At 35.0% G+C, this 15,188-nt stretch overlaps 1 protein-coding gene and 1 pseudogene across 3 annotated transcripts; both read right to left on the bottom strand.

Annotated features, from left to right (window-relative positions):
- Positions 1-249: 249 nt before the first annotated feature.
- On the bottom strand, positions 250-3,849 carry LOC133868330 (G-type lectin S-receptor-like serine/threonine-protein kinase RKS1). Of its 3 annotated transcripts, XM_062305178.1 has the most exons (7): positions 2,438-3,849; positions 2,040-2,168; positions 1,837-1,898; positions 1,502-1,712; positions 1,124-1,361; positions 775-925; positions 250-694 (listed from the first exon to the last, which is right to left on the bottom strand). In XM_062305178.1, the coding sequence occupies exons 1-7, from the start codon at positions 3,714-3,716 to the stop codon at positions 392-394; spliced, it is 2,373 nt and encodes a 790-aa protein (XP_062161162.1). In that variant the 5' UTR covers positions 3,717-3,849; the 3' UTR covers positions 250-391. The 3 variants fall into 3 exon arrangements, with proteins under 3 accessions (XP_062161162.1, XP_062161161.1, XP_062161164.1); XM_062305177.1 differs by having other exon boundaries at positions 1,837-2,168; XM_062305180.1 differs by lacking the exons at positions 1,124-1,361; positions 1,837-1,898; positions 2,040-2,168; positions 2,438-3,849 and having other exon boundaries at positions 1,502-1,588.
- Positions 3,850-9,972: 6,123 nt separating this feature from the next.
- LOC133868868 (G-type lectin S-receptor-like serine/threonine-protein kinase At1g11410) lies at positions 9,973-14,933 on the bottom strand (annotated as a pseudogene).
- Between the last annotated feature and the right edge of the window lie 255 nt (positions 14,934-15,188).

The raw sequence follows: 15,188 nt of genomic DNA, 5'->3' as shown, positions 1-15,188 counted from the left end.
ATTGACATATGCCCTTAAAATATGTGATTTTCACATAAGTTTTATAAGGCGTTTTATTTAGCAAAGGAGCACATTTTTCGCTCAAATTGACGAATGATCGATTTTAATGGAAAGGACCTTTTGAATTCAAACTTAGAATTAGAGTGATCACCAAATTCCAAAGTTTGATGGGTGATTGTAAATATATATGATGGTAATTTGGAGAAAGAAGTATAATTACCGTTATTTTATTAGTAGTATTATAATTAATTATATTCTCTTGGTAATGGTTTTATATTATATTCATCTATAAAAGAGAAATATACATATATTAGTGTACAATTGATTTACAGGAAGCTAAGCTTCAGCTGCATGTAATAGCAATTGGTGCACTAAACCTAACAACATGTGGTTAGCGAGCATTAATCATAGTAAATGTTACTTCATTTATAGAACTAGCACCTCCACTAATTGATCTATCTTTACTTTTGTAAGTGCTCTTCAGAATAAATGCAGGTTGTTTTGGATAAGAAAGATGTGTGTCATGATTACCCAACATATAAACAACTACTGACATGGTCGGTCTATCTGTTGCATCTTCTTGCACGCACAAAAGACCAATTTGAATGCATCTCAAAACTTCATTAGCATATTGTTCACCCAGTGATGAATCAACTATTTCCATGGCTTTATCTTCTCTCCATAGGTCCCAAACCTACAAACAACATATTCATGATATTAGGTTTAAAAAATAATAGTAGGCTAATTTGATAAGCCCTTTGCCCATGTTCTTACATGCCCAATCAAGTTTGAGGAGGGACCATCATGATAAAAAGCACTGTTTTTTTTGCCAGTAATGAGCTCTAGCATCAAAACCCCAAAGCTATATACATCAGACTTTACTGAAAATAGCCCTTGCATTGCATACTCCGGTGACATATATCCACTGCAGTAGCAAAATAAAATGATCAAAGATAGCTTTATGTTTGTGCATTGACGTGACATATAAACTTTCCAAGAACACAATAGAAAAAAGAATTACAAAGGTTTGCTTAAAAACCACTTCAATTTGTACTTTAAAGACATATAATAATGGAAGGTACCTAATAGGATGGAAACTATCTTTATTTTGTAATGCACTTACTATGTTCCAACGACGCGATTTGTATTTGCTTCATTTTGGTTCCCTCCAACAATTTTAGCCATACCAAAATCAGCAATTTTTGGATTCATTGCATTGTCAAGTAGAATATTGCTGGCCTTTAAGTCTCTGTGAATAATTTTTAATCTTGAGTCTTGATGAAGATATAGAAGCCCTCGAGCAACTCCACAAATAATTTTGAAGCGTTTTCCCCAATCTAACAATGACCTTTTTGTTTCGTCTGAATGAAGAGATAAGAACTTAGAATATATATGCTTCTGTATTTTTGCTACATACTAGGAATTAATTCATATGTTTGTAGTTGGAGGACCATTTTTGGGTGTACTGCAAGAAGTTTATGTGAAAAGTAGACATACGTACCAAAAATGAAAAAGTCCAAGCTTTTGTTTGGCAAGTACTCATAGATTAACATCTTCTCTTCTCCTTGAACGCAATAACCTAGAATCCTCACAAGGTTCCTGTGTTGGAGTTTAGCAATTATTCCAACTTCATTTTTGAATTCTTCTCCTCCTTGTCCGGAATACCTTGATAGTCTTTTTACTGCAATTTCCTTTTGATTATCTAAGACACCCTGAAAATAAAGTACAAATATCATTCAGTCATAATGCATAGAAACAAATCTAGTTCATTAACACATATATATATATATATGAACTGAAGTTACTCAAATTTTGGGACTTTTTCAGGGAGTCTACCTTATAAACTGGGCCAAAACCACCTTCTCCAAGCTTATTTGCATCAGAGAAATTATCTGTGGCTGCAACTATAATATTTAGATCAACGTATGGTAAATCTGTATTTCTTGTACTCTCATCAAACTCCCAGCTTTCTTGATGGTATTTTGAAGTTGGGGAAACACTACTAAACAGATTTTTCATCCTCTTTTCATCCCCATTACCTCTTTTCATCCTCATTACCAGCCAATACACAATGGAGACTAAAAGAAGCCACGTTACAGCAACAGAAACCACAAGAATTGCCAGCATCCTCTTGTTCCGAATAAGGTCATTTTTCTTTGAATATTGAGCTAAAAAAAAAAAATTTTAAGAAACTTATATTGATTAAATGGTTAAATTGATTATTTCTTATTAGCTTAAGTTCTTAAGATGTATGATGATTTAACATGGTATCAGAGCATACGTCTTGAGTTCATGGGAGCTCGAGCCAAAACACGAATAAAATGTTAAATATTAATTAAATGATTAAATTTACTATTTTTTATTGATTTAAATTCAGATAACATTTTCCAATTTAACAAACAGTGACAAAAGAAAAGGCCATAAATGTGAAGAATACCCAATGTAGTTGCATCCACACGTACATACAAATCTTGTCCCCCATTGGCAAACGTTCTGGTGTCCACCAAGTTCCCGTGCCATGACAAGCACCCAAACCCACCCCTTGTCTCATCTGCACTTGTGTAAGCCGTACAAGAACAGTTCCTCAAGCATTCCTGCTCACATTCCTTCAAACTCAAACTCATGTCCACACGTGCTATAGAAGTATCCGGCAACTTCACACCTGGCAGCTTCACAAACCCTTCTCCACTGTGGCACGTGGATACTCCTTGACTCCTCACGCACCCGCGCGACCCGTCTCTCAGGTACCATTCACGGGTAGAATTGGGTTCAAACCCGGGTAAGCATGTGCACTGGAACTTGATGGGATCGTATGGGTCGCAGTAACCATTTGGACCGCACTCTCCATACTTATCACACAACTCTTTCGGAAAATACGCAAACATGAGCCATCTACTCTCGTGCCACGTGGACCGAGCAAGGACTCCTGCTTCGTTCATCACCTGTCTAGTGAAAATTCTAGGGTCGGTTACAGCAGATACCCACGTGATCTCATCTTGATTATTCACATAACTATCTTTGAAACTAAACTGCTGAGTCATTTCAGGTATACCGGTCCATCTTTGGCCGGTCCAAGGTCCGCCCCGCCACAATGGAGATCCACCCTTGTTTAAGAACAATTGTGGGTACCCAGTTGGGTCAATCTCTAATGAGCAGTTGCCGGTTGCCGGATCATCTTCAGACTTCCAAGATGTTAGGTGCCAGTTGAACCCGGTCCGCCGGTCCAGCCCAAGTTTCATGAACCCAAACAGAGTATTCGTGGGATAGTCGAAGCTTTGCCATGTAACCCTTTGGCTGTCTCGTACAACCAAAACAAGATTTCCAGAATCTAAGAGCTGAGCCGCCATAGAATTGTTCGTGGATGAGACAGAAGCGTTAGTAGACCAGATAGGAGTGCTTCGGTTTTTGCTGTTGAGGACGAGGTTTCCATGGCTGTTGATGGAGAGGACTCCGGAGGTATCATTGAGAGGGTTGTCTCTGTTTGCTACCCACACAACGGTTTGTTCAGGAACTTTGTAATACCATATTCCGACGTAGTGGCGGCCAGAGTTTCCCGGGCTGAAAAACCCAAGGGCGAAAGTTTCTCCTTTCGAAACTAGGAAGTCACCGTCTTTAACGGTCTCGTTCGGCGAAATGGTGTCAAGGGAAATGCAAAATCGGAAAACAAGTAGGGAGAGAAGCAACGACGTATTCAATAGCTCTTTGGCAGGATTCATGGTGGTTTTTCGGATGAAGATTATAGGTTGGTTTGCTAATGAGATTGCTTTGTGTCAGTGTTGGGGTTGAGAAGGAATCTATGATCAAACTCAACTTGAATAGGGGGACACTGGGGTCGAGATCTTAATTAGGAGGACAAAAGGTAGGCGAGGTTTTTAATTAGTAAGGTGCAAGAGGGAGGAAATAGTAGAAACACATTCAACTTTCTAACCTACTCTTGAGGATAATCTTTTAGCGTTGTCATGTCAACATCACTTTTTTTTAAATTTAAGACCACATTATAGTCGGTTACATGTCATTTTCAAATTTATTATTGATTTATGGAATTTATATTAAGTCTATCAGATTTATAGATTAATTTAAAACTTGATTATATGTTGAAATGTAAAGAATTATGTGTATTATTTTCTTTTTTCTTTTTTCAAGTTTACCCCCTTTCTAGCCATATTTGTAAGTGAAATGAGTTTTCATTAGAAAAATAAAAAGCTATCACTAAGAATAGAAGAATGTATAATGAAATAGCAATTCATATTCTTTAATTTAATTGTGATACGTCAATAGAACTTGAATAGTAATCAAACTTACTAAAACACTTAATAATACAATTTTAAATTACAATTTTCTCATTTCTCAAACTCATGTCTGTCTCTCTTTTTTTTCTTTTTTTTTTTTTCTTTTTTTTTTTTTTCTCTCAAGCTCTTTAATTCTTTCTATTTTGTTCGTACTCACATGGGGAATCCCAATCATTTTCCAAAAATTAATAATATGCATGAGGGTTGCGTAAACTTTTGATTTGATCTCTATGTTGGTATCTAGCTCTCTCTTTTTGGGTCTTGATTTGAACTTTGACAGTAACTTTATAACTTTGGCCGTCTTTCGGTGACTGTTGCAGTTTCTATGCGAGGATTCAAACAGGGTTGTCATTATCTGCATCAATTTTGTTTTTGTAAGCGTATTATGCGGCCCATTGAGATGACCAAATCATGCACTTTTTTTACTTTTATTTTTTACCATTTATTAATTGTATTTTTACCCCCTTTTTTATTTTTATTTTTTATTTTTTTTAGGGACTGTTGTTCATGTACTCGATTACTTGTAAAACCCTTTAATTCAATAACCCGTTAGCAAGATCCATGGTTTTCCTAACGAAGATTATATATATAGGTCGTGGGCTAATCATACTGATCGAGTATGATAATGCGCGCATTTTGGTATTTAAATATGAGACCAAAAATTGATTATGAGGGTACAAATTAAGGTCCCCCATAGCTTGATGGTATGAGTTCAATGGAAGTTAGACGACGATTGAAAAAGGGGCAATATTGTTGCATTTAAGAATGGGATGCCCATCATTTTATTTTATTTTTCTTTAACTCAGGTTGCCCACTTTGTCAGTTTGAGTAACATAGCTAGATCGACAATGACAAACAAGATCAAAAAACAGTTCATCGACAAAGATGAATTTCGGTAAAAGATGTGAAGAGAAAAATAGTCAAATTATTTGAGGATAAAGGTTTTTCTCCCACAATACACACACACACATACAATTTAGTCGGTTAAATTGACATGTACTTAAAATGCATGTAATTATCCCGTGCATTTCCAAAATAGAGAAAATTCTATCATTTGGAAATATCATTGAAAGCCATTTATTGATTTGCCAATTCAAAACAAATCATTTCTTAATATATAACGAAATAAAAGCTACATCTAATGCTGAAAATTAATACTCTTCTTTATTTTCAATAATCAAGCATTGAAATCTAGGAAGTAGCTAGATCACTCTCAACAGCTTCTTCAAAATATCTTCATGTTTCTAAATATAGAGAAAAATCTCAAAAAAAAAAATTAAAAAAGCCACATGCATGAGATACTCTATAGATTTCCTATTTATTATTTTAATTTTTAAATTAAAAAATATTTATCTCTCCTCTTTCCTCTTTGCCTCTCTTTGGAGACTGTATTGAGGCTTGAGATTTTGTTAAAAAGACTTGGGTACAAAAGGAACTTGCATTTAGTAAAGAAAAAGGGACACTTTATTTTAATAAAATACCCCGTGACATTTACTCATGTAGGACTCCCTCTCACATGTATATGTGTAGACTCTAGGGTCCATTAATTGGTGTGGCAGGAGCACCTTACCTTTAGCAACTTTAGTTCGCTTTCGTCTCCAAAGGATAGCTCAATCGACTAGAGACTACGCCTCATGAAGCGGAAGTCACTAGTTCGAATTTTCCTTCTCCTCTTGTGTGGACATGTCAAAAAAAAAAAAAAAAAAAACTTTTGTACGCTTTCTTGCAGTTGACAGAATTTATATATATATAGAACAACAATTTACAGGGGGATATTAACTGCTTTGTAGATGATGTGTACCGAGTCTTTCATGACTTATCTAATATCAGCCACAGAAACACCCACGATACTAATTCTAATTCTTACACTTTTTTTTTTTTTTTTTTTTTTTTTTTTTTTTTTAACTCAAAAGATTGATTGATTTAATTGTGAATTTAAAAGTTATATAAACTTTGAAATGTCAAAAGACAATTAAACATAAAGGCGACGTGCAGCATTAGAAGTAGGAGTTTTGTCCTTATCATTTATAGGTGATAAGGACAACTCAAAGGCAATTTGAGGACTTCATACAAAGAAAAACTCTTTCAAATGTATTTATTATTAATAAAATTGAGAAATAACACTAATCGGGAGACCATGCCGTCCTCAATGTGCTCCAATATAACTTAAGGACTTAGACTGGAAAAGAAAATTTCAAAACTCACGTTATTACAAATTCACTCGAGTGAACGCTTTGTTTCTCTCTCGCAACACCTCGCTTGAGCGACCAACGATATTGAGTGAAAAATTTAGCACAGTTTTGCTCGAGCAACCCTCAAGTGATAGACAAGCAGAATATCAGCAGCGTGGCAAAACAAAAACAAAAACTTTTTAAGTAGTAATGAAAAACAAAATTTTAAAGGGTTTATTTCATTAAAAATAGTGATAATAAAAACCTATAATTTTGAAGGAATTTTGAAAATTTTGGTGGAGTCACTGCCCCTTGTATCCTCATTTGCACAAGGGAAAAAACTATTTAATTACATATGATGGTATTAATGAGAAAGTACTATGAATTATTTTTATTGTTACTACGTCTGAAAAAGCTCCTGGCCTCCAGCTAGCTGTTTACCGAGTGTTAAATGTTGTAAAATTAATTTTGTTGATGCAGTTTTTTTTTGTTGATACTATATATATAATATTAATCTAAAAAATTAATAGTAAAATATTAGAATACAAAAATAAAATAAAATTAGAGCAAAGAAAGATCTTACAATGTTATAGAATTATGCAAAAATGTTTTTTTTTTTTTTTTTTTTTTTTTTAAAGGTTGATTTTGTGCCCTCCGGAATATTTAACACAATGCGATTAAGTGATCTCGATCTCGGCTCTAATTAGAGCCGTTTTCGTTAAAATAGCTCCAACGAATTAAAACGGCTCAAGATGCCCTTATTTTGTAGTGTCTTGACACTCAACCTTCTAGCATTAGATTATAACGTCTACCTTCGTAAATGACACATTTTAAAATATGAAAGTTAAATGAACAACCCTTTAATTATAATGGATGATGGACAACAATTGATGGCACAAAAATTTGTGAATTGCAAATATTATTTCACCCTCCCCATCACTCACTATGGAATGATTTGAAAATAATTGTGTTTAATATTATCCGCGTTTGGTTTACGGAATGAGTATTTTATTGAGATATTGAATAGTTATTATCAAAAATAAAAGAGAGTGGAATGAAATAATTAGTTTTTTTTGAAAAAAAAAAAATTAAATACTAATAAAAAAAAAACAAAAAAAATAAAAAAGAGTGGGGTGGCCTGTGCCTCCCACAAATCCTCCAAGGGTGGTGACCACCCTTGGATTTATATGTTGCCTCGGCCAAGCAATGTAAATGTGGGTTTCTTAAAAATAAAAAATTGAAACAAATTAAGAAAATAATGAGTGATTTTATCTTAAAAATGTAGTTTATTTCTTTATGAATAACTATTCATCTAATTTTTTTGAGGAATAGGTATTAAGGGAATAGTTATTACAACTATTTTAATGAAGCATTGATGGCTGTGTTAAAAACAGAGAAAAAAAAAAATTGTTGTGTAATGTTACAACATAAAACTCATTAGGTAGTTAGAAAGGGACAAAAATTTCATACGTGTTAGGAAAGAAGCACATGTTATTTAAATAATATGTATTTTTTATATGTTTTTTTTTTTAATAATATTAATAAAAAAATATGTTTTTCACACATTTAAAAAAATATGTCCATTTTATATGTAAATTGTAAAAAAAAATTTTATAGTCTCAAAGGGGTAACTCAATTGGATAGGGACCACGCCTCATGAAGCGGAGGTCACTAGTTTGAATTCTCCCTTCTCCTATTGTGTGAACATGTAAAAAAAAAAAAAATTATAAACCAATTTATAAAAAATTTCTAGTGGTTATAAAATAAGAATAATGTTAAAAAAAAATACAAGTTACACACTATGTGCATCCTCACATTTCTCACATGGGTGGGTCCCACATGTGTTGTGGGATCCACCCATTTGAGAGAACGAGTGTGCATATAACTGCCAACATTGTTGGCCGGTCGGCATCCCATTTAGAGGAGTATGACAATAGCAGCTGAGCAGTCTAACTCTGAGACTCAAAAGACAGATAACCCCCACCCCACGGTCCACTTAAGACCTCAAAAATAAGATGAATTGATTTGGACCCACCATTTTATGTATAAATAAATAAATAAAACTAGTAAGACACGGTTTTCTATGCTTTGTTTGTAGCGTTTGGCAATAAAATCTTCCATTTTCTTCATTTATTTTTAAAATAGACAAAAAAAAAAAAAATCTTTTTAGTCACTGTTCACTCGCATTGATCATTGTTTACTGCACAATGATTTATCACTGTGCACCGCATTGCTCAGTGATTGATCACTATGCACTGTAGTGATGTTTGCAAATTTAAATTAAGACAGTAAAAAATGTGTCCAACGTTCGCTGAAAATCTGTCTATTCAAGTTTCAACTTTCGCAAAACACAAATTACACGTATATTAAAGCACTTTCATCTGTCCTTTTACCTGTAATTTTTCAATGGAAAATGCTAGGAATATAAGTAGAGAACAATTTGTACATTACTCCAAAACAGATTGGAGTGGAACCCAATGCTAGTAATGCATCAATCATTCCCCTTTTTCAACATATACGCATATACACACTTCTGCACTTTCATCTGCTCTTTTCTTTCACGAACTACCCTTCTCTACCCTTCTTTCACTATGTGTACAGGTTTATCAAAGCCTTTTAATTTATTCATACAAAATCACACAAACAAGCAAGAAAGTGCAACTTTGCAAAAGCAAAAACTCCAGAGAGTTTGCAAGAGCAGTGTCAATGAAAGTGCAAGAACAGGCAAGAGCAGTCCAACGCCAATGAGAAAGAGAAGAGAGGCAAAGAGGAGAACCAAAAAAAAAAAAAGAAAGAAGAAGAAAATACAAGGGTTTTGACATATTTTAGGTGGGTATTCTTGTAATATTTTTCTTTCCCGCTTGCTATGCGAAATAGTGATTTTCGTTTAAATTTGCACTTTTTTCAGTTAAGCACCTCCTATCTTGCTACTAGAGATCATGGTTTTTTTTTTCACGATTTTAAAAAATGCGAGTTTAAATCGCAATTCCCAAATGCCACACATTTTACAATTTTCTTTAAAATCGCAGATTATTTTTGTAACTAAACAACCCCAAACTAGCACTAATTGGCATTGAAAGGACCATTCCCATATGTTGCATCGTGGCGTGGTGAGGAGCATAACCTTGGAATAACTCACAATTCTTCTGTAGATTTTGAAAAATTCTAAGACTTTGTTAACCAACAAAAAAAAAAAAAAAAGAGGAAAAAAAAAAAGGAAAGATAAGAAAACTAGGAAATTGGAAGGAAAAAAGAGAAAGAAAGGGGAAGGGAGGAGAATGGAGACAAGCTCCATACTTCCTCAGTCACTCACGAAGGAGAAGAAGGATCTCATGATCGAGATGGCAAAAATATCTCACAAGGTAGAATAATTCATTTGAAGGATAGAACTTAGAAGCACTATGGTACTCAACTTTTATAATTTTATAGACCAATTTTTCAAATCTAGGGGTCAAATATAGTTCATCTGATGAGAGCACGTACACTGCAACAAGTTTAAGGCATGAAAATGATCATGAGAGAAGACTTGAACGACCTTCAAGCATGGTGATTGTCATCTCATTTAGAGAAGCAGGTGCTCCTTTAGAACCTGAGGAATCCAAATCAAAATTTATGGATATGTTGATAAATGCTGGCTTGTTATGAGATGGAACAGTTGCTTCATTTCCAAGTATGAAGAGATTTTCAAGCATAGTTGGCCGATCTATGGCTTGTTCTTGTACACATAAGAGCCCTATTTGAATACATCTCAAATACTTCTTAAGCAGGATATTCCTGACCCAATAATGAATCGACTATTTCCAAGGCTTTTCCTTCCATCCATAAGTCCCATACCTCAAAAATTGAAGAGTATTATGTTAGAGAAATTCATCACTGAATCATAATGAAGAGTGATAATATATTTTGCTTACATATCCAATCAAATTTAGGCTGGCACTTCCAACGTGATGATAATTGTTTCTTTTGCCACTAATTATCTCAAGTGTCAAGACACCATAGCTCAATACATCTGATTTTATAGAATATAACCCTTCCATTACATACTCTTGAGACATGTATCCACTGAAAAAAAAAAAAAATAAATAAATAATAAAAAAAAAAAAATTGAAGCTCGTCTAAGTTTTGCTTTTAATTAGCATTGTGCATTCATGTGTGTGCAAAATGTTAAATCACTACTCATTCCCAAAAAAAAAAAAAAAAAAGTTTATAAGAAGAGATGAATTTAATAATTTAATTTATATAATTGTAACACATAGAGAGAGAGAGAGAGACATACTATGTGCCAACAACTTTTCTTGTATTTGCTTCATTTTGATCATCACCAAACATTCTAGCCAACCCAAAATATGAAATTTTTGGATTCATTTCTGCATCCAGTAGTACATTATTCGCTTTTAATTAGATCTTTGTGGATGATTTTTAGCCTTGAATCTCGGTGAAGACATAAGACTCCTTGAGCAATTTCATAAATAATTTCAAATCGCTTCCTCCAGTCTAGCAATTTCCTTCTTATTTCGTCTAAATCGAAACATCAAACATGAATTTAAGCTTCAATCAATAATTAATACATATTGAAAACAGTTGCATGCTAAAATATCAAATTTACCAAAGATGAAAAAGTCTAGGCTTTTGTTTGGCATATATTCATAGATCAACATTCTCTCTTGTCTGTTGATGCAAAAATTACAACCAAAAAGCTTCACAAGATTCCTATGTTGGAGTTTTGCAATTAGGTTAACCTAGTTTTTAAATTCTTCTGTGCCCTGTTATGAACTTTTTGAGAGTGTTTTCATTGCTATTTCTTGTCCATTGGCTAGTTGACCCGACATTTATTATAAATTTATAATGGGGACTTACACCAATTAACATATATTATTTGATTAATTTTTTTTTTCATTATATATATACATATATAAAACTTGCAGTGAAATAGGAATAGTAATATTGGTAAATATTTACATTTAATATAAGTTCACAATTCTGAGATTCTTATCATCATATCATGTATAACAGGAAGAAACTAAACTTATTAATTACCTTATAGACCGGGCCAAAACCACCTTGTCCAAGCCTATTAGCTAAGAAGAAATTGTCTATGGCAGCAATTATGGTGCTTAGATCGAAAAATTGTACATCTAGTTTTCTACCAGTTTCATCAACCTTCTTAATAACATCATTAAACAATGCGAACTGTCTTCTGTTCCCTGTCCAATCATACAAGCACATGCTTAATTATAATTTACAATATACAAATGGTGGTTGTAAAAATTTTAAGCAATTATTTATATATGAAGCCTATTCAACAGCAGAGAAAATTAGGATTAAAAACAAAAAAAAGCTATCATCCTTCTTAATTTACATGAAAATTAAACTGAAAATATGATTGAATATGGAAACCTAGAATACATGACCTACTCAATTAAACTTTTTTTTTTTCTTTATGGTTAATACAAACATGGGAGAGGGATAGTTAAGGATGATGTTCCTTTTCAATATCCAGTCATAAATTAAGAAGACAAAATGAGGTATGAGAACGAAAAAGAAATGGCTAGTTTTTTCCGAGGTTAAGAGGTGAGAAAATGAGGTTTTCTAAGACTTTTCTTTACATGTAAGGAAGAAAATGAGATTTAGGAAAGTTGCTGCTAGTGCTTTAAGAAATTAAGAATTTAGTTTTTTTAATATATATATATATATATATGGCTTGTGTCTTGTGTAATGATTAATTAATGATATCTATGACCCTTAAAATCTTATTCTAGCTATCATGTTATTTTCTTATTTCCAACCAAATATAGACATGTTCCTAGATTCCTTACAATTTATTAAAAGTACTTGTATTAGTTCACCCACAAGCAGCTTGATATGGACGAAAAAAAGAAAGGGAAATGTTTGCTGCACTTCAAGTGCACAACATGTGCACTCCCTTCCCTCACATGAGGGTGGGGCCCAGTGTGTGGACCCCACCCTGATGTGAAGGGGGGGAGTGCATATGTTGTTGACGTAGCGCAGGTAGAAGAGGTAAACAGTGAAGAGAAACTTCGTTCTCAAACATAACAATCAACTCACAAGTTGAAAGGAAAACAATTTCAATTCAATGATAATCAATCCCCATCATTCTTACATTTTTTCTTTTTATAGTGAAGCCTTAAGAATTGTAAAAGGAAATAAATAATAATTAAAAGAAGTCATCAAATCCTCATTAATGAGAGAGATTTGATGAACAAGGGGAATTTCATGATTTAAGGAAAAGTACTACAAAATGATTATCAAAACAAAATATGGAAGTCAACAACTCTTCCACGATTTCCGCACAAAATCTCCAGAAAATCCTCTCGGCTGTTTCTTTCCAGAAAATCTGCTCAGCTGCTCCTTTCGCAGAATTCTTACGCTTCGATTTACCGAGCTGGGTCTCGGTTATTTTCTGGAGGGGACCGAACTGAATCTCAGTTATTTGACAAGGTTACTGAGACAAATCCCGACACATCTCGGCTATGAGCCGATCCTGATGTCCGAGACAACATTTGTCAACCGTCCAAGGAGTCTCCTCAAATTGTCCTTCATCAGTTTTGCACTTGAAGTTCAGCAATCACCCCTAAAAAGAAAACACTGCAAAATAAAATAAAATAAAAAACCAATATAAAATAAAAGGACAGAAATTTTCTACAAACTGGTTTGTAGAAGATTTTTTACAACCCACATATAAGATTGACATCAATGACATGTGTTTTAGCATGTGAGAAGCACATGTTATTTAAATATCATGTGCTTCTTACTTACTTTTTTAAAAGCATTAATAAAAAAAATATATGCTTCTCACATGTTTAAAGAAAACATATCAATCTTACATGTGGGTTATAGGAAATTTTTGTCCAAAATAGAATCTTGCTAACCTTTTCTCTTCTTCTTGTCAACCAGTGGGCAAAGAGTAGAAGAAGAAACATTGAAGTAACAAGTATGGCCACCACCACAATTGCCAGCCTCCTCTTATTAGCAAATAACCCCTCTGACTTCTTTCCTGTACCTGTAGTACTGGAAGAACTTCCATTGTCATGCAACAAAAGCAGTAAGTGTTGTGCAAATAATCATACAAAAAGAAGATCATGGAATGAAAAAGTTAGCTAAAAAATTACTCCGAAAATTATTGAGATCTCAGTACCTAACTCGAGCACATCCACACGTACGTACAAGTTTTGGCCCCCATCCTTAAACATTCTTGTATCTATCAAAGCTCCATGCCATGTTATGCACCATCCACACTTGCGTAAGCCAAGCAAGAACAATTCTGCAAGCACACCTCTAGACAATCTCCAAAACTTACACTCAGATTAACTCTTGCTACTGAAGTATCCGAAACCTTCAAGCCGGCTACCCTCACAAAACCTTCACTGCTCCAGCATAGGGACACCTCTCCACATTTCCTCACACACCCACCTGATGCATTTCTCAGGAACCCTGGTAGACAACAGCACTTGGACTCGTTAGCAACGCTAAAATTGCAGTTACTGAACGCACCACACTCGCCGTAAGTGTCGCAACCATCAGAATAAGGCACTGATCCCAGAGGAGTCCAGGTATTCTCTCCTTCCCGGAGCAATGACCACTGGAGTAATTTAAGACTAACATTGATAAGATTACATAGTAGCGCGTGGCGATGCTCCAGGCCGTGGTAGTCTAACTCTGGTTGTCCACCAAGCTGAAATTGAAGAGAACAATGCCTTCCAAGGTGGGTACGCCGCTCTATCCAAGGCCAGTCCAATGACCTGAACGCCATCGCAGAATGTCTTCGTTGTACAAGAACAACTGAGGGGTGCCGTTGATGTGGATCTTGTACGACCATTTTCCAGTCCCCGGGTCATCTCTGGACTTCCAAGATGTTAGGACCCGGTTCAGATCCGTCCTCCGGTCAATCTCGATTTTCATTTTGGAAGCTGGGTGTTTGTTGGATGGTCAAAGCTTTCCCATAGTACCTCCCATGTTCCATTGTCACTGATCAAGGCTAGATTTCCCGAGTCCTTGAGCCGAGCGAGAGTACTATTGTTTCTTGATTCCGAAACAAGATTTGTGGGCCAGATGGGTGTGCTCCAATTGCTAGCATGGAGTACCAGGTTTCCAAGAACATCAATTGAGAAAACGCCAGAAGTGTCGTTAATAAGAGTGTCTCTGTTTGCAACCCACACCATTGTTTTTCCTGGAGGCCTATAATACCAAATCCCAACATAGCAGTGGGTGGACTTACCGGGAGTAAAGAAACCAAGCGCAAAGATTTCTCCGCTGGAGACTAAAACCTGACCACCGTCTGGTCCATCTCTAATGTTTTGGCTGGTAGTTATGGTGTCCAATGATGTGCCAAACCGGAGGAGGAAGTGAAGCAACGTTTGCAGAAAGAGAAACCTCTTTGCACAATACACGATCATGGCAAGTGAGGTTGCAGGCAGACTTGGTTGATGCAAGAAGTATATGTTGATACTCTCATTTAATCATATCTACATTGATATATATACTATGTTTCATCATCAACTAATGAACATCACCCCCCCCCCCCCCCCCCCCCCCCCCCCCCCCCCCCCCGGCACCCGTTGACGGAGTCTCTGATTAGTCCCATTGGGGGTGGCCAAGTATCAATTGCAATGTCGGTAGATAAATAGCATCTACCCATATTTCTCACTTTTTGCATGACAAAGTCGTTGGTTTAGTTTATTATTGTAGAAATACCCATGGATCCTTATAA

Source organism: Alnus glutinosa, chromosome 5 (genome assembly GCF_958979055.1).
Source record: "Alnus glutinosa chromosome 5, dhAlnGlut1.1, whole genome shotgun sequence".
Taxonomy (NCBI): Eukaryota; Viridiplantae; Streptophyta; class Magnoliopsida; order Fagales; family Betulaceae; genus Alnus; species Alnus glutinosa.
The sequence above is the reverse complement of the archived record's forward strand: the minus strand, read 5'-3'. Positions and strand labels throughout refer to the sequence as shown.